This window comes from Manis javanica, chromosome 17 (genome assembly GCF_040802235.1).
Source record: "Manis javanica isolate MJ-LG chromosome 17, MJ_LKY, whole genome shotgun sequence".
NCBI lineage: Eukaryota > Metazoa > Chordata > Mammalia > Pholidota > Manidae > Manis > Manis javanica.
Genome location: NC_133172.1, coordinates 60,394,508 through 60,422,498, shown reverse-complemented (window position 1 = coordinate 60,422,498; position 27,991 = coordinate 60,394,508). Strand labels below are relative to the sequence as shown.

Here is a 27,991-nt window from a genome sequence, read left to right as displayed (position 1 = left end):
TGTAATTTGGAAGTATTTTTTTTCTTTCTGTTGGTTATTTTTTTCCCGATGGTATCCTTCGAAGCATAAGTTTTAATTCTGATAAGGTTTATTTTATGTACTAGGCTGGGCCCCAGGACTTATCTCTTAACTGTGCTGTCTCTTGAGAGCCAGTCAGCCAGAGACCCTGACTATAGGAATCTGGAAGGTGCTGCGTGGAGATGAGCCGAATGAGGACAGCCGGGAGCCCCACCCCTGCAGCCCCAGCTGTGTGAGGGACGTAGGGGCCTGAGGTCCGCCTTGTGCTTGTGCTTACCCGTCCTGTGCTCTTAAGGCTCAGGCCCCGGGCTCGCTGGCCCCGAGGAAGCCTCCCATGAGGAGAGGCCCTGCAGTTGGTGAGCGTGGCCCAGCAACCATCGCACTGCATCTGCTGAGTGCTCACCACCTGCCCAGCATGCATGATGCTGTGGGAGTCTCAGCCACCCCGTGATGATCTCACCACTGTTTCTCAGATGAGAAAACCAAGGTGGGACCAGCATTCCAGCCCAGGTCTGGCCTGGGCCTGAGCTCTGAGCCCAACACCAGGCTGCTTCCCTTTCACCTATGGAGAGAAAGATGCCCATTTTCTGGTAATAATGGGGGTGATACTTAGATATACTGAACACAGAATGAAGCAGGTTAAGGACTCTTATACATAGATCAAATAGAGGTTTCCAGATGAAGAATAAAATTCTTGATTTTTTTCCCAATGACTGGAGCTGCCACATAAGCGGGTATTAACTCACAGGATGTTGGTGTCATGTGCTGGCAACATGAGTGAAGTGCGGTGAGTGTCCTCGGCATATGTATTCCTGTGCCTTGCCATGGACTTACCAAGTCATGTGCTCTTTGGAAAGAGCCTAGAAATCAGTTTTAAAAGCTCCCCAGGGTAACCAGAGCTGTCATATGACTCGGCTATTCCACTGCTTGGGGTAGAACCACAAAAATTGAAACCTGGTGTTCAAACAAAATCTTGTATATGTAGCCGCACTATTCACAGTAGCCAAAAGTTGAAAAAAGCCACATGTGCATGAGTGGAGGAATGGATGAGCAGGACGTGGCCTTGCCCTGTGGCGGAGTATCAGCCCTCAGAGGAGCAGCACCGATATGCTGCCGGGTGGGCGAGCCTCAGGGACCTCCTGCTGAGGGAAGGAAGCCAGACACACAGACCGCACAGCGTGTGACCCTGCGTCAGTGGCCAGAGTGGGCAGATGCGGGGACAGAGCAGGTCAGTGGTCGCTCAGGACTGCGGGTGGGACGGGGGTGGCTGCAGTGGGATGAGGGTGCTCTGAAACTAGACGGAGGGGTTGTTTGCACACCACTGTCAGTGTGCTGCTACTGAACTGTGCGCTTCAAATGGTCAATTTCATGTTTGACTTTTGCCACCAAAAAAACTCTAAATCTCCCCAGGGGATTCTTAAGAACAGGCAAGGTGGGAGCCCCCGGCTTGGAGACTAGGAGAGGCTCTCTGGCCCCTCGCCAGCATGGACCTGAGGGTCCGGACCAGGTGATGAAGGCCCTCCAGGGGCCCATCTGCTGCCCTGTGACACAGCCTCCCTGGAGCTGCTTCCTGTCACGGCCAAGGTGCAGTTCCCTCTTTCTCCACCTGCAGCAGGACTCTGATCCTAACTCGGGGTGACTCTCTGCCATTTCTCAAATGAGAAAAGTTGCTGTTCAGGCACAGGCACACTGGCTTCTGAGATTCACCCTCGTCTGTTTTCCAGAACTTTCTAATGTGAGCACACAGACCAGGGGAAAGGGGCTGAGGTTCACAGAATACCATGTGATCCATAGAGAAAGGGGGAACCCTCAGGGATGACTCCTGGTGACCGGTGCTCACTTCTTGGGGCAATTCAGGAGGAGGGATATGACTCCACATGTGGGGCACCAGGCTGGGCCTCTGCCTGCCTTGTCCACGAGTGCCACCTCGCTGTCCTCCCTCTGCCCCCAAGCCACCAGCCTGCCCACCCGCCCACACAGATGGGGCCCTGCAGGGTGCCTCTCCACAGCTTGGGAAAGGTCACATAGCCCTGGGATGCCTCCGAGAGTGGATATCAAAGCTCCTCGGAATTAAGAGTTTTTTCCCTGTTGAGTGGAATTTCACAGCCCAGTGGCCAATTTCTAAGTCATGCACGTTAATGGGCAGCTAATGAGGGACCCAGGCAGGGACAGGGAGGTGCCCCAGGAGCCAAGATTAAGGAGTACAAAGCGGCGGCCGCATATGGGGGCCCACTGTCTTCTGCCACAGGAGTGGATTTGGAGGAGTAAGAGCCATGTGACTCTCAACTCCTGAGTGAGCCAGGGCTCAGTCTGCGCCCCTTCGCTTGCTGGGGCTGCTGTACTGCCTCTCCCTGCTGCCCCACAGCCTCTGAGGTGCCCTGACCTGGGTCTCTACCCTTGGGAACCCCAGAGCACCAAGGCCTTCTGGGGAGCACTTGCATATCCTGTCTGAGCCTTCACATGGGAACTGCCCACTCCCCTTAATGCTCCCCTCTTCCCCAAAGGTGCACAGACGTCTCACCTTCCTCCAGGAAGTCCCTCCGGACTCCCCCTCCCTCCTGGAGCCTCATGCTCCACTCTTCCTACCACTGGACGGTGCTTACTTGTCTAATTTTGATCTCCCCAGGGTTTTATCCCCTCCTCCAGAGCAGAGATCCCTTTCACCTCTGACCCCTAGGGCCTGGCCTGCAATAGGGACTCAAACAGTGTGTGTTGAATGACTGACAGAATGATTGAGAACACAGTCAGACCCTGGATATGTGGGGTGTAGTGTGCTGAATGGTGGCCCCTAAAATAAGTCTGTGCGCTGGAACCTGTGGTCTTTGCAGGTATAATTAAGGATCTCAAGACCCTCCTGGAACATCTAAGCAGGGCTAAATCCACATAAGGACCAGTGTCCTTAGGAGAAAAGGAGAGGATATAGACACAGGGAGAAGCCTCACAAAGGTGGAGACTGGAGTGCTGGACCTCCAGCCAAGGATGCCTGGAGCCCCCCGGAGCTAAGCAGGAAAAGCAGGAAGGACCCCCCCCCATTGGAGCCTTCAGGGGGAGTGGGGGGCCCTGACTGGCCACCCAGCAGGTTGCGCATTTATTGAACACTGGATGAAACCTGCTACAGTGTAAAAGGGAGTTTGCCCAAGGAGGTGACAGGGTCAAGACCGTTACAAGCTACGTGGAGAAAAGCCTTCGGGGCTGTGATGGACAGACAAGGCCTTAAGACATTTAACTAAAAGCAGTGGTTCACGAGGGACCCAGGCTAGCAGCGTGTCAGCATCACCTGGGAGCTGGTTAGAAATGCAGATTCTCAGGCCTCGCCCCAGACCCCTATGTTAGAAACGCTGACTGGGTCCCCACAATCTGTTTTAATTTTGCCCTCGAGGGGACTGTGCCTGGGTGCCAGGAATAAGCAGGTTTACTTTGGTTTAAGATCTGACCTTCATGGGCTTGCATTTTCCAGAACGGAACCCTTCCCAGTATTCAGCCATCTTAACTGATGGGTTGGGTACTCAGAGTGTAGTGGGGGGCCCAGCAGCAATCACCTCTCAGAACTTGTAGAAATGTGGAATCTCGGCTCCACCCAATATGGAGTGAATCGGTCTGCATTTCAAGGCCCCCAGGTGACTGGTGTGCACGCTTGCCCGTGGGAGCATCTCCACGAAGCACCTGCTAATAGCCCGAGTGTTGCATGCACAGGGCCTTAGCCTCCCAGGCCCCTGCGAGGGGGCACACGGACCCCTTAGGCTCAGAGAGATGAAACACTGCCAGCACCTAACGCTGACTTCCATGCCCATCCCCCACCCCCAGACAGGCAGCCTAGGGAGGCGGCATTAGAGAGCCGACTCCAGGTCACTGCGTGCAGTCAGGTGCAGGCGCTCCCCTTGATCTTTCCAGCTGAGCGCCCTCTAACCCGCCCTCTAACCCGTGGCAGCAGGAGGGCCCTGCCCCTAGGGAGGGGCCTACTTCGGAGTTGGGGGAGGGAGTCTTAAGACCCTTTCTCAGGCCAGAAGTCTCAGAAGTTGCGAGATCTGGGGACAGAAGGCCTTGACCTCTTGTCCTGTTACTCTAGGTTTGGGGACTTGAACCCCAACACATGCTCTGTAGGGCTCCTTTGATTCATGACTCAGTTACCGCCCCCCCTCCCGAGCAGAGCTAGAATCTTCCTTCTTCCACCCCTCCTGGCCCAAGAAACGCTGCTGAACCTTCCGGTGCCAGCTCCAGTCCCACCCCGATGGCCGAGGACTGTCTGGCTGTGAAGCTTGGGTTTGGTGGTAAGGAGCAGGGGCTGGAGGCTGAGGGGCGAGAGCAGGGTGGGCACTCTGGAAGGGAAAGAGAAGGAGGCAGGGGTCTGGTGGCCTGGGGGTCGGGTGGGAGGGCAGTAGGAGGACAAAGGGGTTCACGTTGGAGTGGGCACATTTCCTGAGGGATTCTGGTGAGGACCAGCAGTGAATGGGGATCACACAGGAGCAGAAGCGTAGGAAGTGGTAGGTGGGGCCTTGGGGCTGGGAAGGGGGAGAAGTCCTGTCCCAGCCGGGGTGATCCGTGGCTGGGAGGAAGGTGCCACCACTCCCCTTTCCCGCCCTCTGCTGCTTCTAGCCATGGAGGAACAGACCGGGGGAAGCAGAGGCCTTTTGGAGGAGCCCACCCCTGCGGCCGCCAGCCCGGGTCTGTCCTCGCTGGGCGCTGTCTTCATTCTTCTCAAATCTGCGCTGGGGGCTGGTCTGCTCAACTTCCCCTGGGCCTTCCACAAGGCGGGTGGTGTGGCCCCTGCCTTCCTGGTGGAGCTGGTAAGGCCCTGGGAAGTGTTTTGAGGGGCCCTCTGGGGCAAGTAGCAGCTGGCTTTTGTTTTTCCGGCAGGACCCTTAGCCTTGCTCTGCACAGCAGTCTATCTTAGAAACTATCCCCTTGGGGTTCTGTTTTCTGTCCCATTCAGCTTGTGAGGGAAGGTAGTCCCACTGCAGACTGAGGTGGAGAATATCCCACCACAGGGTGCTATGCGGCCAGGCAACACCGAGAACCCCCCTTGTCTGTAGCCACCTGCAAACGAGCCTGGCCTTTCCGCCGTCTCTGAGCAGCTGCCCGGCCAGGTCAAGTCCCATGTGCAGAGATCAGCTGGGCCAGGCCCTCTGCGGGGTCAGAAGTGTTCAGTCACTTCTGCATGTTGAGTCCAGATTCTCTTCCCCAAAAGCCAGGGGCTGAACATCCTCAGTGAAGAGCTGCTAATTAGCACAGGTTCATCCTATTTGCAAAGGCTCCTTTCCCCCGGCCGGCAGGAGCCGCTGGGTCTGGTGGGAAGCTCTTTGACAGGCATTATCACAGACACTTCTGTATGGCAGCCAGCTGATACCCGGTCCTAACCGTCTGTGGGCCACAGGACCTTTCATGTCCTGGAAACTGCTGAATCCTGCCCTGTGTAGTGTCCCCAGTGTGGGCTGAGCACCTGCTGTGGTGTTGGATGGCTGCTATGACTGTGGTCCCCGGCCTCATGAAGCTTGTTCTAATGCAGAACTCAGACGAGATGCAAGAAGTCAAATAAGATAGTCTTGGGGTGGGTGGTGCTCGGGGGCCTTGGGACAAGGATGGGATGACATGGCACACAGGGTGGTCAGAGAAGGCCTCTCTGAGGACGGGATGTTGCACCAAGCCCAGCCGAAATGGAAGAACTCGTGTAGATGCATGTGAGGGGCACCACAGCCGGGTCTGGGTGCTTGCTTGGAAGGGCTGCCCACCCAGAACAATGAGGAAGAAGCCGGGTCTCCAGCCACAGAGTCAGTGATAAAGCTGGTGGGGCTGGGGGACAGGGTCACGGTCAGGCACAGACGGGGTGAGTCCCAGGGCCACAGCCCGGCCGTGAGCAGAGATGCGGATCCCCTCCACGGGCACAGGGGCTCCTGGCTGCTGGCAGGAAGGCTGATGCCGATTCAGCAGGTCTGGCTGGGCCCGAGCACATGCATTTCTGATGCGCTCCCTGGGGGCACATGCTGCTGGTGTGGCTCGTATACTGTGTGCAGTGTTATCCCTGCCTTGAATAGACTTGAGGAGAGGGGAGCCCAAACACGCATAAGCGTTTACTCCCGACAAGGAAAGGATTGGGCTGGTAAAGGTGACCCCCAACCCTGCCCTTGCCCAGTGACAACCCTCCCCTCTGCTCCCCTCTCCTCCCCTCCCCTCCCCTCAGCCTGTGAGCCCAGCCCCTCAACAGTGTTTAAAAATCTGTCCTACCAGGAAGCTCTGGGTTTCCGATGCCTCATTTGTCCAACCAGGGCTGAACGGTATGAATCCCAGATTCACAGACTTAACGCCCGGGAGGCCTTGACAATCTGCCTGCTCTGCAGCTCCGGGTTCAGGGTAGGCCAGGGCTGGTGGCATGGCAGGTAGAGGTCTCTGGGCTGTAGGCTGTCTCAGTGACAGGCCCGGGGGTGCGGGGAGCCCTATCAGAGTCCCAAGGGGCAAGTGGCTCGGGTGGAGGACTACGGGCTCCCCCTGGCCACAGTTCCGTTCCACAGGTCTCCTTGGTCTTCCTGATCAGCGGGCTGGTCATCCTGGGCTATGCCGCCTCCGTCAGCGGCCAGACCACCTACCAGGGTGTGGTTGGAGGGCTGTGCGGCCCCACCATCGGGAAGCTGTGTGAGGCCTGCTTCATCGTCAACCTGCTCATGATCTCTGTGGCCTTCCTCAGGGTGATCGGGGACCAGCTGCAGAAGTGTGAGTTCCTGTGCTGGAGTCCGCTGTAGCCCCGGGGTGCGGGACCCTTCTGACCGCAGGGGCTTCTGGTTGATGAGAGGATGCAGACACTGGGCCTGGCCCTGCGGAACAGCAGAGGCCGAGACCTCCCCTGAGGTCCTAATGCTGTGGGAAGGGAGACCCAGAGTTAGGAATTCTCTGCACGATGAGAGGTGTGGACAGAGGAGCTGTGCTGACCAGTTCAGAGATGGGGAAGCGAAGCCAGTGTGAGCAAGCCCCTGCAGAGGGAACCGGCAACACCTCGATTAACACTAGAGCCCCCGGCGCCTTGGCATCTGGGCCTGCTGTCGGTGTCCCTGTAAGCCCTGCTTTAGCTGCTACCAGTTTTGATATGTTGTTTTCATTTTTGTTTCATTCAAAATATTGGCTAATTTTGGCTGTGATTCCTTCTTTGGCTCATAGGATGTTTAGAATTGTGTGGTTCAGTTTCCAATTATTAGGGGATTTTCCACATCCTTTGGCATTTCTACCTTAATTGTATCATGACCACAATATGCTCTGTGATTTCAATCTTTGACATATGAGACTTGCTCAGTGACCCCCAACATGGTCTGTCATGGTGACCCCATGTGCTGCTCTTAAAGGATATGTATTCTGCAGTGGTTGGGTACAGTGTTCTAGAATTCTCCATTAGGTCAAGGCAATCCACAGCTTCGATCAGATCTTCCATAACTTTACTGATTTTATTTGGGGGGGAGGGATCTAGTTACTTTATCAGTTTCTGAGAGAGGGGGTGTTAAAATAGCCAGCTGTGATGGCAGATTTTCTGTTTCATCCTTTAATTCTCTCCATTTTTGCCTGGTAGTTTTTGAAGCTCTGTTATTAGGCACATACTGTGAATTGCCCTTTTATTTTTTTTTTGAAATATTCTTTTTTTGTCTCTGGTGATACTTTGGCATTAAACAACCTGCTCTGCTATGAATGTATCCATTCCAGCTCCCTTAATAGTGTTTATGCGTTACTTCCTTCCCCATCCTTTCACGGTGAACTTAACTGTGGCTGGGGATTTTAAAATGCATTTCTTGTAGACAGCATATGGTCAGGTTTTGCTGTTTATCATCTTGATGATCTCAGGCTTTTAATTGCAATGTATTTATGGATGAAGTTGGATTTTGGTCTGCTATTTTGGTATTTCGTTTGTTTTCTGTCTCTTGAACCATGAATGAAAGGTCCCCAGGCACTGAGATATTGACAGTAAAGGCTTCTATGGTTCGGGAGGCACTTGCACCCCCAAAACCGACAAGGTCGGTAAACCTGAAGCTTCCAGTGGGTGAATAGGCACGAGAACACCCTGCCTGCCAGGGGCAAGTAGGGGTCCTGTCAAGGTTCAGCTCTGGCCATCTGGGGGTGGTATGTTGAGATGCATGGTGACTATGTTCAGACCTAGTAGTTGGCCCCCTGGAGTGGTTGGTCATTGATTAGAATGCATGCCACCCTGGCTCTGGGCAGACTGACTGGGAAGACAGGGCATTGTGTGTTTCTGGTTAGATATTTGGGGGGGTGTCTTTCTGTAGGCAGGCCAGGCTTCTTGCGAGGAGGGCTGAGTAAAGATTGGGGTGCTTGGGGGTGTTATTGCATTCATGGGGCACAAATAATTTGACCGTGAGTGGCTGTTGCTGAGGACGTCAAGGATGTCCTAAACTAAGGGCTCAAGAAGGCACTGGTGGAGCCCAGATGTCAGAGCTGGGGCTTCCCGGCTGCAGGAGATCTAGATGGATGCGAGGGAGGGGCTTATGCCACTGCTCCCAGATCTCCATGCACCTTTGGGGGTGGGTATTCCCTTGGTACCTCTGTCCGCCGTGCGGGTGCCTGAATAATGGCCTCTGAATGGGACTCTGCCCTTGCGCCTGCTCAGTAGAAACAAGCTGTCTGATAAGGCATTTATTTCCCTGCACGGCTGGCTTTACCAAGCATTGGGCAACAACAGAGAAGGGTTACATTACAGCAGCGTGAGCACCCCCAAGCGGCCATGACCTAGTTCCCAGCCTGCCATGGGACTGTGGGGGCCGCCTCGCCCCAGCAGTCGCAGCCCTAAGCTGTCTCTCTGAGCTCTGCCCTCCCCCATCTGTTTTGCCTCTTTCATCAGCTCCAAATTCTGTCTTATTCTGGCAGATAGAGACAGTTCCCGGGTCTCTGGTGTTCCCTCACTGAGAGGTCGGGGGTGGGGTCTGTGTTTCCTCCTCTTGAACCAGAGTGACAGCCTGGCTCGGCGCATGTGACACTGTTGGCTCAGACCCGGCCTTTAAGAGGTCTTGGTCTCCAGGAGCCCAGCTGTCGTGGACTAGCCTGCCAGTGGGTCTGCAGGTAGGGGCCCCGAGGCTGCAGAAAGGGCCCCCGGAGCTCAGGCATCCCCGCCAGGCACCCAGTGTGGGTGGAGCCATCGAGGACCCTCCAGACCAGCCCTCCCGCCAGCCAAATGCCCCCAGGTGACCCCAGCTGATCCCATGGGGAGCAGAGTTGGCCAGCTCAGCACTGCCCTGATTCTTTACCTCAATTCGTGACACACAGTAAAGTGGTGGCCCTAGGCCACTGTATGGGGAAGTTTATTGTACAGCAGTGGCAGAAACGTGGCTCTGATGCAGAGCAGCTCGGCCTCCCAGCACTGCCACCAAAGAGTCGCTGCAGGTCCCCGCACGGCCCCATGCGCCCCTGGGCTCTGGGGCAAAAACAAGGAGGCTCCGTTCCCAGAGCAGAAGGGCCCAGGGGCCTAAGGGCAGCCTCCTCATCTGTGTTTGCCACTGGATCTGGCACTCAGACCAGTGCCTGGGCACGGAAGGGGCTCCGTGCATGTCTGTTGGATGAATTTGTGCAGGCGGAGGCCTTTCTCCTTAGTGGCATGTGACAGGAACCCCATCAAGCTTGTCACCCCCATATCTATCTTTAGGCTCGGGGGGCTGAGTGGTGCCCATGCAAACCCCACCCAGGGATCAAGAGCCGGGAGTCCTGTGGCCGGGGCTCTAACAGTGGCCGAGGGCCACGCAGGGCTTCCGGTAGCTCCTGCCCTCCTTCCTGCCAGTGTGTGACTTCCTGCTGCCCGGGGGTCCGCTGGCCCCGCAGCCCTGGTACATTGACCAGCGCTTCACCCTGACCCTGCTCTCTGCTCTGGTCATCCTGCCTCTGTCCATCCCACGGGAGATCGGATTCCAGAAGTACACAAGGTATGGGGCTGAAGGAGCTTCTGGGCAGGGTGCTGGGCCGGGGGGAGAAAGATTAAAGAACTACCCAAGTAATGCACAGGTGGTGGGCCGCTAAGGTTTTGTGACTTAATTATTACAGACTTTTCTGCACATGCATGTGCACCTACAGGCAGGGAGATAGGGTCACAGACACACATACTTCCTTCATCTTATAGTCTGAGTCTTAAAGCATACTTTTGGAAAAAGTATAAAGTATAAAGTCTGGCAAGATACTCAGATGAGTCTGCAACCTGCCCGTCCCTGTTACGTCCTGACAGTAGACTTCTCACCTTACAACAGGACAGAGGAACAGCAGGCAGGGCAGCGCCCCAGCCCGTGCTGGGCTCTCTTGTCCCTTCCGGTCATGTCGGGGTCCTCCTCCCTGCTGTGTGGCCGAGGGACAGTGCCCTGACTTAGGTGCCAAATCCCAGCGGCTGCAGCCCCCACGGCCTTGTGGGTTCCGGCCAGTTAGGAACTCGACAGATGTGACCTCTGGGCCTCAGAGCGGCCCTGCCAAAGTGGCCATCCCACCGTCGCCGTGCATGGACAAGGAAGCGAGACCCAGAGTCCTGAGCACTTTGCCGGACACCTGGCTGGTGTGGGGAGCTGGCATTCAGACCCCACTCTGGCTCCCCAAATCCTTAGTGGTGGGCTGGAGTCCCATGCACTTGCGCTCACTGACGGCAGAGGCCCCCTAATGCACACTGTGTGTCAGCATCCTAGGCACCCTGGCTGCTTGCTACCTGGCCCTGGTCATCACGGTGCAGTACTACCTCAGACCCCCAGGCCTCATCAGTGAGCCCCGCTCTGCACCAGGGTGAGTCTGAGGGGCTGGCTTTCTGAGGCTCGCAGGGGTCAGGGGGCTACTCGGAGGCAGGGCACCTATGCTGCCCTCCATGGCCTGCACAGATCTCTGGCTCCCCCCATGCAATCCCCTGTGTCTCTGATGCAGTAGAGTCCAACAAAGGCCCTTTCCTGCTTTCAAACTGAGGTGGCTCTTTTCGTAAGGACCAGGGACAGGCCGAGGGACACACAATCACCCCCTCCCCTGAGCCTGGGCTCCTAGGCTTTGCAGTGTGTCCCCCTGACACCGTGGAGGCAGCTAACCATCAAGCCACAAGCGCCCGGGAAGAAGGACAGGGAAGCAGGGCGGCCGCGTGACCGACTGCCTGAGCGAGGCCAAGTGCATGGGTAGGGTGGGTGTCCTGTAGGGACGCAGAGCTGTGGAGAGGATTTCATGTTTGCCAGGAAGCCACTGCAGGGGTTGAGCACAACAGGGACTGGAAGTCATATCTGGTGCTCACAGGGCCACCAATGTGGGCATGTGACCTGTGCAGTGCCAAGGGCCCTGTGCCCAGGTTAATGCCCAGTGTTGCCATCCTGAAATTCTTAATCACTTTCAAACAAGGGGCTGGCATTTTCCTTTGGCACCAGGTCTTGCAAATTATGTGGCTCCTCTTGGCTGGTGGATTGGAAGTGGATCATAAAAGAGAGAAGAGTCCAGGGCGGCTCTGAGCTTTGGGCTTGATCACTGGGAAGGACGGCCATGCCTTTTCCTGGAGAAGTGCAGGGGGCTGGGGGAGGAGTCAGGTGGGGATGTGTTCAGTTGGAGATGGCTTTGTGACACCTACACAGAGGTGGCAGGTAGCCGGTCAGACCTGTGTGTTTGGAGTTCAGAGAGAAAGGTCCAGGCTGGAGGGAGATATGTTTGTGTCGGCCCAGAGATGGCATTGAAGGCCGCAGCCCGGGTGAGGACTGTCCCCTGAGCCAAAGGTACCCTGTGTGGCACCAGGAGGTCAGGGAGAGGAAGAGGAGCTGTTGAGAGACGGGGAGGGATGGTGAGTTAGCAGGATGCCTGCTGCCTGGAGCTGCTGTAACAAATGACCACAAACTGGGTAGCTGAGAACAGAAAATTTCTCTCTCAGTTCTGGAGGTTGGAAGTCCAAAATCAAGGTGTTGGCCGGGCCAGGCTCCCTCTGAGGGCTGCGGGGGGTGAGGGGGGATCCTTCCTGCCTCTCCCGCTTTGGTGGCTGCCAGCAGCCTTTGTATCCTCGCTACAGGTGCACCGTCCCCCTGTCTGCCTCTGTCTCATGGCCGTCTCCCTTGACTGTGCGTCTGCTCCCTCTTCTTAAAGGACACCAGTCATTGGACTAGCACCCAGCTGACTCTAGTATGACCTGATGTTAATGTAACTAATGACATCTATTTCCAAATAAGGCTTCAATCTGAGGTTCCCAGTAGGTGTACATTTTGGGGGACACTATTCAACCCAGGATAGATGATAATTAGCAAGTCAGTGAACAAAATGTAAAGAAATTTGGAGTGATTGCCACCATATGCTACTCCTGAGACACGTAGACCTGAGCCCCAAGTGTTGGATTTGGCCATGGAGGCTGCTGGTGACGTGCTGGGCTTTGTCAGAGCAGGAGAGGGTGTGAAGGCCCAGGCAGAGGGGGTTCAGGAGAGAGCACAGGAGGCAGGAATGAGCAGGAGCTCAGGGGAACAGAGGCCAGCAGGTACTGTGTATGCCCCACTGCACTGTATGTTCCCAAGGTGCCAGATGCTGGCACCTATAGTGACTTGTCCGAGGAAGCTGGAGGGCCACCGTTCAGGGACCACCGAGAGGCCCTGACCCGAAACCTCTGCCCTGTGCCCCTCTCAGCCCTCTTGAGAGCGTGGGTGGAGGTCAAGCCATCCTTGCCCTACTGGGGATCCGTTTGGTGGATGCTGTTTGTGCCCATGAGCCCCTGACTTCCGAGGGAACAGGCAGCTGGAGAGGGAGGTTGGGAGCCCCTTCTGGCTTGCCCTGCCCAAGTTCTTCCTACGTGCAGAATGTCGGGGTACCAGATGTCAGCACAGGTGTATTTATAAAGTGTAGCATTTAACATGGATCCTTTCCATCCCCCCAAACCTGGTAGTGACAGTGATGATTAAGAATATATCTTACAGTCAAGCTTAGTTCATCTTCTGGGTATTGTTTAAAACTCACCTTCAAATTTAAGGCTGTTTTGAGTTTAACTTCTTGTAATAAACACCTCTTCTTGTCTGTTTACAGTCCTTCCTCGTGGACCTCCGTATTCAGTGTCTTCCCCACCATCTGCTTCGGATTTCAGGTAATCTGCACGTCTGGATTGGAGAGCGTGGCATTTGCCGGCTGTGGTGATTCCTGGCTCCCCTGGGAGAGCGTGGCCTCCCTGGCAGGAGAGAAGGTTGCAGACTTGTTCTAGGAAGACATGGGCTGGTTCTGGGAAGGGTGCATGACTGTTGAACTTGGGACCCCAGCCGCACCGACAGCCCACGGCAGCAGTGGTGTGTTGGGTCCAGGGCACAGTGTAGGGATCGGGGACCTATCCTGTCCTCTGCAAAGTCCCCCAGGACTGTCACCACCACGGGAGACCTAGAGCCGCCCATAGGTCCACAGGGGCCCTAGAGAGGCTTGTAGGCCAGGAGGGCCGGGAGGGGAGCAGGCGGCTGCATGGTGGGGGTTCAGGGCAGAATCCACAGGGTCTCTGATGGAAGGCCACCGAGGGAGGACGGGTTGTGTGTGTGGAGTCCAGCAGAGGGCTTTTGTTGTAGCCCTGGGTGGGCAGATTCAGACACTCCCTTTTTCAGGCGCTGATCCCAAAAGGAATATTGAAGAATGTGTGGGAGGCGGCTGCGCGTTGGTCCAGCTAGAGCAGCCAGTGAGCCCCAGTGGGCGGGGCAGGGGCGAGACTGGCTCAGAAGGGCAGCTCCTCCTTGGGCCGGGGGTGCAGGCGTGGGCTCTGCTCCCTGCCTTCTGGTCTCTCGGGGTTTTCCAGGCTCCTAGCAGGTGGCGGCTGACTCCCTCCTCTCACTTTATTTTAGGAAAGATTTGCCTCTCTCCTAAAAACAGCATCTACCCACCACCACCACCACTACCACCAAAATATCCCAAAGTAAAGCCCAGTTTGCAAGGGGAAGTGGTCCCAGGCCAGCAGCGCCCTCTCAGCTCCCAGCCTGGGCTTTTCTTCCCCCTCCATCAGCTGGCTCCTACTTCTTGTTCTTTATGAACCAGTTTTGAAAGATCCTGAAACATTGCCATTTTCTCTGCCTTATAAATGAGTTGATGTATCGCTCCTGGGACTTAGCAAGCTGCTTACAGGAGTTTCTCACATTTCTTCCTGCACACGCAATATTTTGAAAGGTCTGAAGCAATGATTTGGCTGTCATCCGTTGTCTGGGTGGAGCATCCGCACCCCTCTCTCCCAGGCCCGGGCACCATATGGTGTGGCCGGCTTGCGCTGGGGGGCCTGCTTTCCAGATGCTCACAAGGGGGTGTCCCTCACCTTTGCCTTGGCTCCCACGTCCGATTCTCCTAGCAACCGAGGCTGGGCTGCAGTTTCCAGGGACACGGATGCAGAGAAGGGGAGCTGGGCAAGGGAGCATGTGGCTTGCAGGGTGGAGGCGGGGCTGAGGACCAGTTGTCAACTGTGGGGACAGAGCAGGGCTGCGGGGGCCAGCTTGGAGAGGCGGGTGGGGCTGGGGAAGGGTAGAGGTGGGTGAGGAGGGCAGGGGGCAGGGTGAGGCGTTGGGACAAGGCTGGAGGCAGCATGGGGAAAGGGAGGCCACGTGTGTCATCAGGAGCTCTGACCTGGTTCAGACATTGCACTTCTCCCACATTCAGCAGTGGGGTGCACCCCACACCGCCCCACCTGTGCAGGGTCAGTACATGGGGCCTGGAGGGGCAGAGTGGGGTGCAGGCTCTGCTCCCAGCCATGCTGGCCACACTTGGTACTTGTCTCTGCTGTTCCTGAGATATAACTCCCAGCCACCAGCGTGACCCTCTGGAGGGTGTGACTCTGCGTTTAGTCTGCTCAGAGTCATGCAGCCGCCACCCAGCAGCTGAGACCACTGCCCTTGCCCCAAAGCAAACCCCTGCCTGTTCCCAGGTGCTCCCCATCCCCCTCATTGCTCCCCAGCCCGGCAAACGTGACTCTGTCTCATTTCTGTGGGTTTGCTGGTTCAGGGCATTTCGTATAGATGGAATCGCACAGCATGTGGTCCGTGTGACCGGCTGCTTCCACTTGGTTTTCAAGATCACCCATTCTTCTTCGTTCCTTCTTACGGGTGAATGATACTCCTGTGCGTGGACAGACCAGCTTGCTTATCCATTCCTCCCTGGTGGGCTGCCTCTACTTCTTAGCTGTTCTGTGCCCTGCATTCTGTCACTGAGAATGGGGAGCCTGCACACGGCCCGCCGCCATCCTGGGCGCCGTCCCGGCAGGCACCCCAGCTCAGGGGACGTGCTTTATTACCTCGTATGAAACCAGGAGAAACGCGGCCCAGGCATGTGGGACAGAGGGGCAGGACTCCCTCCTGCCACCCCTGGGTTCTTCTCCTGCAAGGGCACTTCTGCTGGGTCAGGAGGGAAGAGCATTGGTCCCCTGAGCCCCGCTGCCTGTTGGTCAGGGTCCCTGCGAGGTTAAGCCCCCACGACCTGGCCGAGCCTCCCTGAGGTCTCTGGCACAGAAAGATAAATGTGCATAGGGACCCTGAGGCTGGTCTGTCAGGGAAGGTGTGTGAGGTCACCTGGGCTGGACGCCCCTGTGGCTGGAGTCAGGAGGACTGAGGCCGGGGTGTGCCAGCCCCTCCCCGATGTGCAGTCTGTGAGGGCGCACCTGCGTTGGGCTTGTTTATGTGGCACCCCAGACTGGCACAGAGTAGAACTGAGAGTGCCCCAGAGCTGGCACTGGGTGGAGGGGGGCCTCCCGCTGCCAGGTGGGCTAACGGGGTGGGTGAACGAGTACCCCCTGGTACGTTCCGCAGCTGTGGGCCAGGCTCTGTGCTCTGCATGGGCCAGGCCGATGCGGTCCTTGCTGCCACGCGGATGACAGATGCTGAACGAGCCAGCTGAGGTGTGCTTACCTGGGCTGTGGGGACATGGGGGAGAGCCACCTGGCCCAGTTTGCGTGGCTTTCCCCAAGGAGGAGGAGGAGCTGGCAGGAGCAAATCCCAGGCCGAGGAAACAGCATGAGCAGAGGCCCTGAGGCAGTGAACAGGGACGGAGGTGGAGAGCATGGCTTTCGAGCCTGGAGAGGGGGCAGGAACAGACGATCGGCAAGTCTGGTTTTGGTCAGAAGTGAACGTGGTGGTGGGCACCCCTTCCAGGAGCCCGGGAAGACCCTGGACCCCAGAAGGGATGCACGGAGCTACAGCAGCACCTCCCATCCTGGCCGCTTATGAGGTGCCACAGTCCGGGGCCTGCCCATGTAAACGATGTCCCCGTCTCAGGGGGACTCCTGGCATGGGCTGTATGTAGTTTATTTAAAAAATTTTTGGTAATATATTAAGTCCCCATGAACCATGTTAATCCTAAGTATGTGTGCTCCATGTCACTGTCACCCCAGTCAGGGTACAGAACACTGTCAGCCCCCTACGCTCTGGGATCCCTCATGACATTGTCCATCAAAGGCACCCACCCAACCTACACTCTTCTCCCTGCTGTCACCATAATGGTTGTTCTTAGCTGGGGACGATTGTTGCTTTGCAAGGGACATTTGACAATGTCACAATTTAGGGGTACTCCTGACATCCAGTGGGTTGAGGCCACAGAATGGTCAGCCTTCCACAGTGCACAGGACCCCCATGTGGTCAGTAGTGCTGTGACTGAGAGCCCCTGTCCTGGCCTGTTTGGTGTCTAACTTGAACTTCACATACATGGAAACATTCTCCGTTGTCTGGCTGCTTCTGTTCCACGTGACGGCCGCGATGCTCTTCTGTGTTGAGGCGTGTAGAGGGCGCATCCCTTTTCAGCGCTGTGTGGTATTGCACGCGTGTGTATCTGGTGACGCACCTACACCTTCTGCTGTTGGTGGACATTTGGGTCATTCCCCATGTTTAGGGACACTGGTGCTTTCTAGATGGCCCAGGTGATTCTCACAGCCTGCTGGCTCGAGTCCCACCGAGGCTGCCCTTCCTTGCAGTGTCACGAAGCTGCCGTCTCCGTCTACTGCAGCATGCGCCACCAGAGCCTCGCGCACTGGGCCCTGGTCTCCGTGCTGTCCTTGCTGGCCTGCTGCCTCGTCTACTCGCTGACAGGTGAGGCGTTGTTGTGTCGGGCACCAGGCGCTGGGGAGAGAGCATCCAGGGGAACAGGAATGAAAAAGAGTGGCGAGACCTTTGCCCATCGAATCCTTAACACCCCGTAGGAAAGTCCCCAGTTCGTGGCTGAGGAAGCTGGGGCTCCGGGAGCTTTCTCGGCTTGCCAAAGGGCTCCTAACTGGACGGGCAAGGCTGAGCCCCAGACCCTGCTCTTCCACGCTGCTCCCTGCCACGGCCCGTCTGCCTGCTGACGGACAGCCACGGCCATTGTAGTGTTACATCAGGGTAGCAGTTTATAAAACTATCTTGGAGTCAGTGGATTTGGGCACTGCAGGCAGAAGGTCTTCAAAGGTGATGAAGTGTGGCTCAGAGAGGGCACGATGCGCCCGTGGTCACACAGCTTGCCACAGTGCAGCCCAGCTCTCAGACTCAGGCTGACTTCTAGGTGGCCACCATCTTCCAGGCCAGCGGCAATTCCTTTCATCCACCTGTTGGGGCCTCTGACTCAGAAAACTCTTGGACTGCTGCCAATGTGTCTGGTGCCTCGGACTCCCAGGATCACCCAGTAAGCTTGTGGGTGACCATTCCTGGTAGGGGAGTTCCCTGTCGGTCTATGGACCTTGGGCTGGAGGCGATTGAGAGTCACCTCCAGACAGGCCAGGCCTAGGGCCAGCAGGACCACGGGACCTCAGAAAGGGCCTGGAGAGAAGCCCAAGCAAGCCACCGCCCTTGGCCAGAGATGAATGTCTCAGGACAGGGCAGGTGAGCAGGATTCTGGGTGCAGTGCTGGCAAAGGTGCAGGGGCCTGGTGCTCCGGCCCAGGGCTGCTGTTCCCAGCTGTGTGGTGCTGGTGGGGGCCGACTCCCTGGGTCTTGGTTTTCCCCAGCAGGAACACTGCCGGCTGCTCGTTAGGTACCGTCAGAGTGGGACGGATAGGGCTTGGGGGGCAGGGATATGGTTCCCAAAGGGCTGCATGCTCTCCAGGAAGGCCCAGCCCAGGAGCAGGCCCCTGGCGCCAGCACTGTGAGGGGTTTGGAAGATGGCTAAGCGCTGGTTCGGCCCAGCAGGAATTTTGAGTCAGAAGAAGATCACGTAGGCTGAGGACAGGAAGCTTGGGAAACGCCAGAACAGAGAAGCCTTCCAGAGCCTGCTGTCGGCTCCCTGGGAAAGCCCTGGGGGCAGGAGGAGCCGGCTGCTGTCAGTGCCTTGCGACTGAAAGGGGTTCGCCAATCGGCTCCCCTGGCTTCCACCCTTTCTACCTCCCAGGAGCTTACGGCTTCCTGACCTTTGGGACAGAAGTTTCTGCTGACATCTTGATGTCCTACCCAGGCAATGACGTGGTCATCGTCGTCGCCCGGGTCCTCTTCGCTGTCTCTATCGTGACAGTCTACCCCATCGTGCTCTTCCTGGGCAGGTGAGGCCTGGCTCTGCCGGGACATCACTCAGCCCAGGGCGTTAACCCATACTGTGGTTTGGCGCATGCTGGGCGCTGTGCTGCCGTCGTGTCCACTTCACAGAGGACAAAACGGAGGCAGAGAGAACCTGGGTAGTTTACCTGGAGTCGCGCTCCTGCAGGGCTAGAGCCTGGCCCCCTGCGTGGCTCCTCTCCGTGGGCTGCCTGGCGTGGACTGAGCCCCTGAGGGTTGGCGCGGTCCCTGGTGTGGAGCCGGAGCCCTTGTCAGTGTACAGGGTGATTGGGAGGGACTCCGGGCACCCAACAGCAGGCAGGTATGGGCCAGGAGCCTGGGAGCCTGTGTGTGGCCTCCAGGTTGGTGATGCAGGATTTCTGGAGGAGGAGCTGCTGCCAGGTGCGTGGGTCTGGGGGGCTGACCGACCCCTCAGGGCTGAGACCCCGGACGCTGCTGACCGTCGTGTGGGTCGCCGTGACGCTCGCCCTGGCCCTGGTGCTGCCTGACCTCAGTGAGATTGTCGGCATCATCGGTGGCACCAGCTCTTCCTTCATCCTCACCTTCCCAGGTGAGGCGCCCCCTCTGGGCCCCACCGCGTGGCCTGCATGCAGCCCTCTGTGGGCATCCTGTGCTGCAGGTCAGCATCTGAGGGTGGGCATCCTGCGTAGGTAGGATGGCTCTAGCCCCGTCTACAGCCAGACACTGGCTGGGGACTTGCATACCTTCTCACACTAAACATCTCGGGGTGCATCGTGGACATACTCATGGGGCACCGTAGGCCTCCCAGGCCCCATGGCCAGTGCACGGCAGGGCTCAGTCATCCTCACAGCGCTGTCTACCCTCCTGCTGCTGCTGCTTGCCAAGGGATTTTGTTTTATTTTTTAAAAATGTTTTCAATTACATGAAATTCATGTGGCTCAAAGGCGTCCATGACAAGACATCTTCTCCCACCTTGTCCCCCAACCTGGGAGGCAAAGACGGTTTCTGGGATGGACGGTTTCTTACAAAGGCTTCCTGGTATTAGTGAGCCATGAGGAAAAGTCCCAGCACAGCCGGCTGGAGGGTCGTCCTGGGGGGAGGCCTGGGGGCCGAGGCTAGAGGGTACTCCCAGGGAGGGGCGCCGAGGGGCCGCCTGGTGCGGGACCCCGGAGGGAAGTGCTGCCAGGCTGAGGGCTGCGGCCAGACTGCCTCCTTCCCCGCTGCTGGTCCGGGTCTGCTGGCCTCAGCCTCGCTTATCTGGAGCCTTAAACAGTAGTGAGTCGGGCTCCTGGGTGGTGGAGCCTTCCACCTCCAGCTGTGCCCCATGGACAGGTTTGGGATGGCGCAGTGCCGAGAGACCGCTCGTAGAGCTGTCTGGCCCCAACTCCTAGCAGAATTATTTTAAAAGAAAAAAAAAGACAGCAATAATGGTAGCTCTGTGATTTTGAATGTGTCCCACGTGTCGGGTCCCATGTCGCATCACAGAGCCCAGTGTGGAGGTGTGCTGTCAGTGTCTCTGGAAGACAGGCTTGGAGGGGCCTGGACACTAGTGGGATGCTGGCTGGGACCCCACAGTCAGGCCCCTATTCACTGGCCTTTTGCCAGGGGTGGTGTGGGCCAGTGGGGCCCCTGGGAGAAGGCCTCATGGGCCTCTTGGGTCCCTGGAGGCTGCGGGGTATTGACTGAGCTCTCATGAGCCCAGGGTTGCCTTGGGTTCAATAGTGGAGAGCTGGGTGACCCCGTGTCTCCTCTGCAGGTCTGTGCCTCCTCTGTGCCATCAACACTGAGCCCATGGGACCACGGGTCAAGTAAGTGGTTCTAAATGAGGGTGGCAACGTGGGCATCTGCAGGGGCTCAGCTTGAGGAGAATGGAAACACTGCAGGCCCCCAGGGACCCTGTTGCCTGGGGGATGAGAGCTGCTGGCCACAGGCTGGGGCCTTGTCTGCACAGCATGACGGTGTCTGAGCCCAGACTCGAACCCAGGCCAGCCAGGATGGGTTCTGCACTCGGTCTGTGCACGGCCCTCCCTCCTGCTCTGAGGTTTGTGGTCTGTGGTTGGAGCTCTGTGTGGGTTTGGGGTCTTCCCAGTCTCTGGAGGCCCCCCCCAATGCACCCTTCCCCATCCTGCCCTTAGAGGGAGGGTGGGCTGGTCCTGCTGTCCCACAGCGCCCTGGGGTATGGAGGCTGTGCAGTCCCCCAGCACGAGGGCAACACATGCCACGGTAGCAGATCCTGGTGGGGTGCCTCCTTGGCACCAGCCGCATGCCAAGCCCCCGTACTTGCTCATCTCCTTACAATACAGAGGAGGAGGGGGCGAGGGGGAGGCAGGACCGTGCCCAGAGGCACGTGGCTGCTCAGGGCAGAGACGGGCCTCCACCCAGGCCTCCTCCTGGCTCCACTTTGCTGGTTAAATGGGAGAATTTGGATGGTCCCTTTTTCCATCAAAGTGCTGTCTTCCTCTGGGTTGGCCTGTGATGGGCCTGGAGCCCTGTATTTTGCCTTTGATGGGCCCAGTCTGACCCCACTGGCAAAGAATACGTATGCACAAGATGACGCTACATGCCCCTGTGGGACCCCAGGGGAGCTGAGAGGGTCTGAGCAGCTCTTATTCCCATTTCACAGATGTGAAAACTGAGGCTGAGACAGGTTAAGAGGCACATATGGTTTACCAGGGCTGCTGGGGGCTTAACGTAAAAGAGTGTATTCTCTCGCAGCCTGGAGGCCAGATGTCCAAAACCTAGGTGGTATCAGGCCGTGTTCCCTCTGAAGGCTCTCAGGGATTGTTCCTTGCCATTTCCTGCTTCTAGTGTCTCCAGGGTTCCTGGCTTGTGGCCCCATTGCTCCACTCTCTGCCTCTGTCTTCATGTGACCTCTCCCTGTGTCTCTGTCTTGAATCTCCCTCTGTCTCTTACAAGGACACTGGCCATTGGATTGAGGGTCCACCCCAAATCCAGGATGATCTCATCTCTAGGTCTTTAACTTCATTACAGCAAAGACTGTTTCCAGATAAGGTCCCGTTCACAGATTCTGGAAACATGAATTCTGGAGACCACCGTTCAGCCCAGGACAGATGCTGCCACTTAACTGCGGCCACGGACTTGCAGTCCAGTCCTGTGCCTCTGCCTACCCCTTCCTGGTGCCACGTTGCGCCCCAGCTGGGTGTTCCCAAAGCATCGGGCACGGCTTGTCTCCTCCTGGGTTGGGAAGACTTTCTCTGGATGTCATTCAACCAGGCTTTGGCTTCGAGCTGCCCTGGCTGGCTGTGGCCCCTGTGTGGTTCATTCCCGGCAGCCCTTTGAAGTTCTGCTTTTGTTTGGTGCCTTGATCCAAGCTCACGACATTTTCTACCGATGGGCTTTCAAGATATTTTTAATTCCAGAACTGCTCTGAGGCCTCCTGATCCATCCGAGCTGCTCCGGGGGGGCCCGCAGCCCGGGTCACGTTCTCGCCCCCCCTGCTTCTGATGGGCGGTGTTCATGGCAGCAAGGTGCCGCTGTGAGATGCTGCTAGATCAGAGACGGTCTTCCCGTGACAGTACACCCTCGTGGCCTTTGTTAACGGGGCCGGGAAAATGTCCCTGGCTGCCCTGCCACTTTGTGGAGTCTTATTATCACTGTCCTCAGCTCATTGTCTGCACCGTCTCTTCCTGGTGCGTATGAAGGTCACAGATGTGGCCTTAGCGGCTGCCTGTTAAATCCCTCCGCCTCCTGCACTCTTGTCCCCCGGTTGTGTGTGACTTAGGGCTTTCTTCTCCCTCATTTTCTTGCAACTTCACCCCCCACCCCCAAAAGGAAGAGAGTTTAAAACTTCCATGTCTCTCCTCCCCATTTCTTTGGCTTTGATAAAACATGGGGGAAGAATGAGGTTATGAAATAATAATAGGAGTGGGTTTTTTAATTGCCTGGGTTATTTCTCAGATACCCATCCCTATACGTAAGGGAAAATACTCTGAATTATTTCTGAATCGGCGACTACTGGGCTTCCAGTCATGTTTTCTGAGTGTGCTGGGCCTGTCTGGTGAAAGCTCAGAATGGTGCGTGTTGACGTGGTACACTGACTCGCAGGTGCGGCTTGGAGATCTGGGGCGTGGCCTCCGTGCTCCTGGGCACCTTCATCTTCGGGCAGAGCACAGCCGCAGCCGTCGTGGAGCTCACCTGAGGGGCAGCCTGCGCCTGAGCAGCAGACTCCTCCGCGGGCCAACCGGGGGCGGCTGTGTGAGCAGCTGTGAGACGGGTGTCCTTTCCCCATAAAGACGCTGGAGAAACAGACACCTCCTGCCTTCCCGGGCTGCTCATTTGGGCTTCTGCTGGTTCAAAAGGTCTCTGGGACAGTGGTGAGGAGAGCGTACCGGTGTCCCCGGGGCTGCCCTCACGAACTGGTGGCTTAAAACAGCAGAAATGTCTTCCCTCTGGGCTCTGGAGGCTGGGAGTCCAAGATCTAGGGGGCAGGGCTGTGCCCCCTCTGAAGGAAGGAGGGTCCTTCCTGCGTCTTGCAGCTTCCCATGTTGCTGGCTGTCCTCGGTGTCCCTTGGCCTGTGGACACACCCCCTCCACTCTGCACCGTCTCCCCGTGGCCTTCTGCCTGTTTCTGTGTCCAAGTTCCCCAGTCATTGGATCAGGGCCACCTGAATGCAGTATGACCGTAACATAGTTACTTAATTAGGGTCTGCAAAGATCCTGTTTTCAAATAAGGCCACATTCGTAGATTCCGGGAGTTGGGACTTCAACTTAATATTTTCAGGGGACACGATTCAACTCAGAGAAGTAGGGGCTGAGGATCCTGAGAGAACCCTGCTTTGGGGTGTCAGGATCACAGACAGGAGGTGAGGGTCCGACACGGTGCATCAGGGACCGAGGGGAGGTGGCAAGTGGCATCTACTAGGGACGGTGGTGGGTTCAAGCTGGTCCTCACACAGACTTGCACTTGGCTCACACTCCAGCGTGGGACCCCAGGGGGAGCCCCTTTCCCTCCTGCCGGCAGGACCTGCCCGGCCTGGAAGCCAAGTGGAAGCCTTGTGCTGCAGCTCTCCCCACCCCCACTGCAGTCCGGGTTGGGGGCCACACCTGCAGCTGCCGGTGAAGGGACAGGGGGCCTGCCCAGGGCCGGGTGTGGAGGAGAGCACGGCCAGCAGCAGGGTCCAGCCACTCACTGGCTTGCCAGGGCTGAGCCAGCACAGGGCCTGGGCGTCCTGGATGGGGCTGGAGTTGGCCGCTCTCCCTCCGCTGTGGGATGCCTGCCAGAAGCCAGCGCTGCCCCAGCCAGGACAGGCCCTCGCTGGAGGACACGTCCCTCACGGGAGGTCTCAGGCCGGGCCGTTACACTGTGTGGTGCCTCCCTCACTGTGGGAGGTGGATTGGAATAGACTGTTGTGTGGTTTTTTTTGTCTGTGTTAATTTGTTCGAGATCCAGTTCACATTCCATGAGGTTCACCCTCCTCACATGCAAGATGCGGTGGCAGTAGATCAGAGCTGTGCAGCCGTCACGCGTATCTGACTCCTGTGTTCTCATCACCCCTGAGGAGCGCCGTGCCCCTCAGCATTGCTCACAGCCCCTCCCCGGCCCCCATAAACCTGTCCTCTGCCTCAACAACTCCCCCTGTCCCAGCCCTTCCATGAGTAGCTCGTGCCTGTGGCCTTCAGTGCCTAGCTGCTGTGACTTGGCATGTTTTCAAATGTGCCACTTTGACAGGTGAAGCAGCTAAGGCTTGGGAAGGCCAAGCTCCTGTCCTGTGAGGTACAGAGTTGGTGTTGGGACTGGTGTTGAAACTCCGTAGTCCATCTCCTTTCCATGCTGTACCCCACTCTGCAGAACAGCTATGGGTGGGGCCTGGGCACCTAACCCCTGGGGCAGGGAGGGCCTCTGCCCTCTTCCCCCCTGGCTGCAGGCGGAGACTCTGAGGGGGGCACAAGACCCTTCTCTAGGTGCCCCTGGCCAGCCCACCATGACCTGCCATGCCCACGCTCAGGGGCACGGTGTCTCCCCAAAGGCCTCAGAACCAGGGTGTGTCTGGGCAGAATGGCTTTGAGGAAGCCTCTCCCGCCCCAGAGCCAGTGGTGAGAATGGACAGTCATTTATTATTTGCACTGTGCTGTGATGCCAGCCGGGAGGGCTGCGCTGTGGTAGGACTGTTCACAGAGTCCTAGGCAGAACAAAACACGGCAGGTAAGGGGTGTGCCGTAAAAGGAGGCATGTGTGGATTAGCTTTGGAGGGGGACCACTGGTTATGAACACTGGCTCTGCCATTTCCTGTCTCAAGATCTGGGAAGTTTATGAACCTCTTCTAAGACTCAGTTTCCCCATCAGTACAATGGAAGAGGCCATTGTGTATGATGGGATGTGGGGCTTACTGTGAGTATTAAAAGTGATACTGTATCTTCTGCAGCTGGAAGGGGAGGCAAGCAGTGATAGTTTTATTTCCAGAAAACCTAGGTTGAGATTAGTGGGCAAACACTGAGCTTCCTGGCAGCCAAGAGAAAATGGAACATGAGGACCGAGGCAGGAAAGCACCTCAGGAAGGAAGTGGATGGCATTAAATGCAAAGAAGAGACCAGGGCAGGGCTCTTTAAGGGGTGACAGATATCACCCTGGGGACAGGAGCTTCCACCTTGATCTGTGACAAGTACAGATGTGATCCTCATAGGACAGAGCCTCCAATCAGCCCCCATAACACAAGGACAGTGCAACCAGAGACATGCAGGCTGGGCCGTCACCCTGATGCCTGTCCTAATAGAGGGGAGTGTGAGCTTTCTCCCAGCTGTCCTCTGATACCAAGTGACTCTCTCATGTTTTTGTAGGGAAGGGGGGCTGAAATGGTGTCCTTGAGGTCAAGGTGGCATCGTGTAGGGCTTTAGCGTGGGCCTTGGGTCTGGAAGAGCTGACTTGGCCTGCCTCCTACCAGCTGTGTGGCCATGCCAGGCCTGTCCCCTCAGTTTACTAACACAGGAGAACCTCCGCTAGTGCTGTTCGTGGCTGTCCTCCCTCGGGCCTGGGACAGCAGCAACCCTCTGCCCTTCCTCCTCTGGCCCTCGGCTCCAGTCCTCTTTGTCCCCCTCTAAAACGAGGCCGAGGCCAGACCCCGCCCAGGATGGCCGTGAGGATGGGCTGAGCTTCTCCCACCAAGCCCTGGTGCAGGCCTGTCCTGTCCTGGGTTCTGGTCAGCGGTGACCCCTGTGCGTGAGTGTACAGCCCTTGTGTCTCAAGTAGCAGCTGCTGATGTGGCTGAGTGACACTTTGGAGCACAAGGGACCCATTCTCCTGCTAACTTGGGGAGGTGCCTTACCCAGGCTGGGGCGCCCCAGCCAGTACCTGTGCAGCCCCATGTGCTGCTGACCCTGAGCGCTGAGGAGGTGCCCACCGCCCCCCAGGGTGGCCTCTGCGTGCCTCCCAAGGAAGGCACCGGGTTCGGACTGGATGTAAGGATGTGGACTGGCTGTTGACGTACATGGCGAATGTCTCTATTGGGTCGGGTAAGTTGATGGAGATTTTGTTTTTGAGATGAAATTCACAGAACATTAACCATTTCAAAGTGTAGAATTGGTGGTACTTCCACAATGCCACGTAAACACCACCTCCATCTGTTTCCACAAAGTTTTCACTCCCCCAGGAGGCACCCCAGTGCCCATCACCAGTCTGCACAGCCCCCAAGCCCTGGCAGCCACCACCTGCTTTCCACTTGCACTGGTTTAAGTGGTGACGGGCGTCTTCCACTGAGCGTGTTGTCAGGGTTCATCCGCGTGTGTGTGGCCCTGGGCTGCACTCCTCCCAGCTGAGTGCTGCCCCGTACGGCTAGAGCACATTTTGCTGTCCATCTGCTGGTGGACGTGGGAGCTGTTTCTACTTTTTGTTATTGTAAATAAGCTGCTGTGAACCTTTGTGTACACGTAGTTATGCTCATGCGCGTCTTTGCAGTTCTGGGCATGGGTGAGCCCAGGAGTGGAACTGCTGGGTCACAGGGTAATTTTGTTGTTCGCTGTTAGGAGAATTGACTGGGCTCTGAGGTATTAACCTGGAGCTGTGGCTGCCCACGTGTCTATGCTGTGGAGTATGGCGAGCAGGGCCCAGGATTGGGGGTGGGCAGCTCTGGGTTTGGGTATAGGCAGGGCCAGCTGCTTGCTGTGTGACCTCTGGTGAGTTACTTGCCTTGCAGTGTCTGCTTTTCCCTGCCTGCCCATCACAGGATGGCATAGCCGGCATCTCTAAGGTGGTGCCTGCAGTGCCTGACTCTGCGCCTGGCATTAAGTGGGAGCACTGGTACCTTTTAGGGGTGAAATCTGTTCTCTTCAGAGCCTGCTCCCACCTACTCAGAACCCAAGGAGGCTCTAAGTGCTCGTGGGCTGTGATCAGCAGAGATGCTACGACCCAGGGGAGCGCTGGGGTGAGCGGCTGTGCTGTGCGACAGAAGTGGAACAAGATCAGCTAACAGGGCTCCTCAGCTGCACCCCAAGGGCCTCAGCTCCCTGCAAATATTATTTCTGAAATAGTTGAGCTGATTGGATGAGTGCCGGGGTGGGGCCGGGGCAGCTCTTACTCCTGCTGATGCTGCCAGCAGGACCCAGTTAAGTGACGTTCTCGCACCGGCCAGTTCGTCTCTGATCTTCTAAGTAGGGGGGTTCTTTTCCTCACTTTACAGACAAGAAAATAGAGCTCTGAGAGGCTGGTTGCACAGACTTCAGCTCAGATGTACAGCTGGGATGTGCGCCTGCACTGCACGCCTCCTACAGGCCCACTGTGTCTCACTGGTTTTGTGTGAGTGGCTGGCATCAAACCTCACGAGGAAGTACAGGGCCCAAGGGGGGACAGTGGGTCTCCCAGGAGCAGGGAGCCAGAGGGGGCAGGGCAGCGCGGGCAGGCAGAGACCATGCCCGGTGGCGATGCCTTTAATAACTGTCACATTCACAGGCACAGGGGGGCCGCTCCAGGCTTGGAGCAGCAGGTGGAAAGATGCGCATCCTGGGGGCCGCGTCCACCGGGCCTGACCCACTGCTGCCTGTGCAGGGCCCCTCCCTCCTCCCCAGGCCTCGGCTGCTCCTGGCAGCCCTCCACCCACCTGCTGTCTTGTCCTTGGAGGCTTCTGTGTATGATGGCTATCCTGCTAACCAGGACAGGGAGACGGAAGTCAGAGTGTCACCAGGCTTCTAGAAGAGGACTTAGCCATTATTTCAACTCTGGTATTGGTCTGTCTCGTTGGAATAGTTCAGTTACTGGTGCGCAGTGAAGGGTCAGCAGTGCCCAGAGACGTCTTCCCTTTGCCCTCGGCTCCTGGGAGGTGATCGGAATGTCCTGCCTGATGTGAGTGTCTTTTTTTTACCTGGGGCCACATGGTATCAGCTCCACCTCCACGGCTACATGACTGGCCCCCAGGGAAAACTCTGATTGCTGAGATCAGAAAAAACTCCGTGGTGAGCTTCCCTGGTTGGCAATACTCTGTATAATGTCACACTTAGTGCCGAGAGAGAGACAGGTGCCGTCTGCATTGCTGCTCTGGGCATGCAGTCTCCCCGTCCCTTCCTGGCCATAATCTGTAACCATGCATGCAATGGCTTTGCTGAGTTCCATGAGTCCCTCTAGCAGATTATTGAGCTTGAGGGTGGTCTTGGGGACCCCTA

The 27,991-nt window shown here is 57.1% G+C and overlaps 1 protein-coding gene across 4 annotated transcripts; it reads left to right on the top strand.

Moving 5' to 3' along the window:
- Nucleotides 1-81: 81 nt before the first annotated feature.
- SLC38A8 (solute carrier family 38 member 8) lies at nucleotides 82-23,761 on the top strand. Of its 4 annotated transcripts, none has more exons than XM_017644399.3 (11): nucleotides 4,005-4,286; nucleotides 4,612-4,802; nucleotides 6,522-6,720; nucleotides 9,776-9,917; nucleotides 10,651-10,752; nucleotides 12,991-13,048; nucleotides 16,880-16,994; nucleotides 18,264-18,411; nucleotides 18,766-18,974; nucleotides 20,142-20,193; nucleotides 22,451-23,761. In XM_017644399.3, exons 1-11 carry the CDS (start codon nucleotides 4,247-4,249, stop codon nucleotides 22,542-22,544), a joined length of 1,350 nt encoding a protein of 449 aa, XP_017499888.3. In that variant the 5' UTR covers nucleotides 4,005-4,246; the 3' UTR covers nucleotides 22,545-23,761. The 4 variants fall into 4 exon arrangements, with proteins under 4 accessions (XP_073081904.1, XP_017499888.3, XP_073081905.1 ...); XM_073225804.1 differs by lacking the exon at nucleotides 22,451-23,761 and adding an exon at nucleotides 21,302-22,444; XM_073225803.1 differs by lacking the exons at nucleotides 4,005-4,286; nucleotides 4,612-4,802 and adding an exon at nucleotides 82-1,246.
- The last annotated feature ends 4,230 nt before the right edge of the window (nucleotides 23,762-27,991 follow it).

What these genes read in the sequence shown, in the direction of transcription:
- SLC38A8 (XM_017644399.3), top strand. Translation starts at nt 4,247, where the DNA reads ATGGCCGAGGACTGTCTGGCTGTGAAGCTTGGGTTTGGTG. An exon ending in CCATCTGCTTCGGATTTCAG is followed by an intron (nt 13,049 to 16,879) that starts GTAATCTGCACG and finishes CCTTCCTTGCAG; the next exon opens with TGTCACGAAGCTGCCGTCTC. An exon ending in CTTCATCCTCACCTTCCCAG is followed by an intron (nt 18,975 to 20,141) that starts GTGAGGCGCCCC and finishes TCTCCTCTGCAG; the next exon opens with GTCTGTGCCTCCTCTGTGCC.